General features: G+C 46.3%; 1 protein-coding gene across 1 annotated transcript in view; it reads right to left on the bottom strand.

Annotated features, from left to right (window-relative positions):
* Positions 1-2,820, bottom strand: part of GRK4 (G protein-coupled receptor kinase 4) — a 61,241-nt gene that overhangs the window by 32,313 nt on the left and 26,108 nt on the right. The window contains exon 3 of the mRNA XM_014533475.1: positions 980-1,092. Coding sequence (XP_014388961.1) covers positions 980-1,092 — 113 coding nt within the window. The remainder of the gene's footprint in view (positions 1-979; positions 1,093-2,820) is intronic.

The following is a 2,820-nucleotide window of genomic DNA, read 5'->3' on the forward strand; positions in this document are numbered from 1 at the left end:
GGTTGGCAGGCCCCACCCCCCGGTCAAACTCCCGGTTGAACTCCCGGTCGAGGGGACAATTTGCATATTAGCCTTTTATTATATAGGATACGTTAGACATATCACATTCTACTAGAGCCCAGCAGGCAGCCCCACTGCATCAGAATTCTACCTTTAAAAGGTAATTGCCTCCTTCACAAGCCTCGTCTTTTTCTAGTAAAGGTACCAGGAAGGAAAGGGGGAGCCCCAGGGAGTAGGGAGCAAACAACAAAATAGTCAAGAGCCTCAAGTGTTTTTCTGAAAGAATACATTATAAACACGTGTATTTTAGAAGCTACGTCAGAGAAAAAAGTGAGTAAACACTCAATGACATAAGATAGTGCTCTAGGTATAGGAAGTAGTCAATACATATTTGCTGATACCCCCAGGACAGAGAAAGTGCCCTAGGTTTGGTAAGAGAGCTTTTCTGCTAGAGTTTACCAATTTTCTACTGTTAAGTTGCCTTCTGAATTTCAGTTTCAAGCTTCTACATTTGCCAGAGCTATCTCTCCAGATTCAGAAACGCAGGATTTCTTTACCTATCAGGAAATCTCAGGAAATGACAAACCTGAGAATGTGGAACATTTTATACGTCATATAAACTCCACTCGCCCTGACTATCCTTCTTACACTAAGTTTACTGCCCCGTATGCTTCGGGGCCAGTGCAGGAAGCAGACAGCACCTGCTATGACTGAGGAAGGCTACCTCTCAGGGGCTGCCCATAAGCACATGGTCTTCATTAGCTGTCCAACCTTCTCACAAATTAAAGCAGCAAGTTTCAAAGTTACTCACCAAGCACAGGTGCCCTCCAGCCCTGAGATGCAGTCCTGTGAGTGGCCGCTTTATGCCACAGGAGTGAGAGATGGGGGCCACTCACTCCTCCTCCCCCCACTGCCCAGTCCACTAACTCAGGTCCCCTCCAGCACAGAGCAGCTGGGTCAACACAGAGAAACCGCTCACCACCGCGTCCAGGAACTCAATGCACCGCTTCAGGCTGTACTGGGTGCTACAGAACTGCCGGAAGAGAAGTCTTCCTATTGGCTGCTTGTCACACAGACTGCTGTAATCCTTTTCTGGGTGAAGAAAGGAGGAAACATAATGGTTACAATTCAGAAAATGCTATTTCAGAACCTTACACACCAGATACAATAAGAGTCAAAAATAGTATTTGCAGCATTTTTTAGATCACTGTTTGGTTTACCCATTTAAGACTGGCCTATCATGACGAATATTTGAAATACCTAACCAGAGCCAAAGGTCGCTGGAAGAATTGGCAACTAAGGTGTGTGAAGCTGCTGGGTCGTCCTGCTCCCCAAAGGAAACACGCGGGGAGCAGTGTTCCCGAGGGGACCGGGTCACGGTCACACCACGGAAGCAGGGAGGTGCCCGAGACAAGTTACATGCGCGAGAAATACACCGCAGGAAGGCGCTGAATTAGACCCCGGAAATCCTTTCCATTTGGCTACCTTTCCATACGTTCACAAGCGACAAATACTGTTAATGCTTAATGATTTCTTAACTGCTCTTGGGACCTTTTTTCCTTGTCTTTTCAGAGAAATAATATGTTGTCCACCTTACCTTACCCTAAACACTAACACTGTTTTGAGAACAAGGCACTGATATTTGGTCAAAGTGTCAAGGGGGATATAAACAACCATGTTCAAAACAGGTTAATTTAAACTTCGGCGAGAAAATCAGCTGCCCTGTTAGCAGTGACTTTGAACTTGAAATGAACATAACCATGTTCAAGTACTTCTGCAATGGCTCTAAGCTAAACAATGAAATGAAATTCATGAAAAGCAAGCAAGCCATGACCAACTCCTCAGCTGCGGGGGAGATGCCAGGGAACGCAGGGAGCTACGCTGTCCGCTCTGGACCACTGAGCTCGCACACAACACAGGCAAGGGATACACTTGGGGCCCAGGGCACAACCACGGTTCCCACATCAGCAAAGGTGCTGTAAAAGTCCCACAACCCGCTGTGTCCAATTTCGCTACATTTTTAGGGAATATATTTATTCCCTAAATAACTAACTATAAAAAATATATTTATTTTTTTATCATTTATTTACTTACTTACTTGAAGCTCGATGCACGAAATTTGTGCAAGAGTACACCTTAAACCCCCCACCCCCACCCCCGGCTGCCAGCACCAGCTTCCCACTGGCACCTGGGACCCCGGCTTCCCTCCCAGCCCCGGCTTCGTCTGGAAGGTCGTCCGAAAGGACATCCAGAAGGACGTCTGGTCTAATTAGCATGTTATGCTTTTATTATTATAGATTTTTTATTTTAATCCTCACCAGAGGATATTTTTCCATTGATTTTTAGAGAGAGTAAAAGAGAAAGGGAAAGACAGAGAAAAATATAATGTGAGAGAAGCACATCGATCTGTTGCCTCCTGCACGAGCCCCGGCCAGGGCCCGGGCTGGGGAGGAGCCTGCAACCCAGGTACATACCCTTGACCAGAATTGAACTTGGAACCTTTTGGGTCCAAAAGTCAACGTTATAGCCACTGAGCCAAACCAGCCAGAGACCTACTAACTACAATTTTAAAAAAGACATGAGGCGGTCAAAAAGTGATGCTCTTTAAAAGTTATGTTTTGCCCTAGCCGGTGTGGCTCAGTGAATAGAGCGTCAGCCTGCGGACTGAAAGGTCCCAGGTTCGATTCTAGTCAAGGGCATGTACCTTGGTTGCGGGCACATCCCCAGTAGGAGGTGTGCAGGAGGCAGCTGATCGATGTTTCTCTCCCATCAATGTTTCTAACTCTCTATCCCTCTCCCTTCCTCTCTGTAAAAAATCAA

This window comes from Myotis brandtii, unplaced genomic scaffold, assembly GCF_000412655.1.
Source record: "Myotis brandtii unplaced genomic scaffold, ASM41265v1 scaffold986, whole genome shotgun sequence".
Taxonomy (NCBI): Eukaryota; Metazoa; Chordata; class Mammalia; order Chiroptera; family Vespertilionidae; genus Myotis; species Myotis brandtii.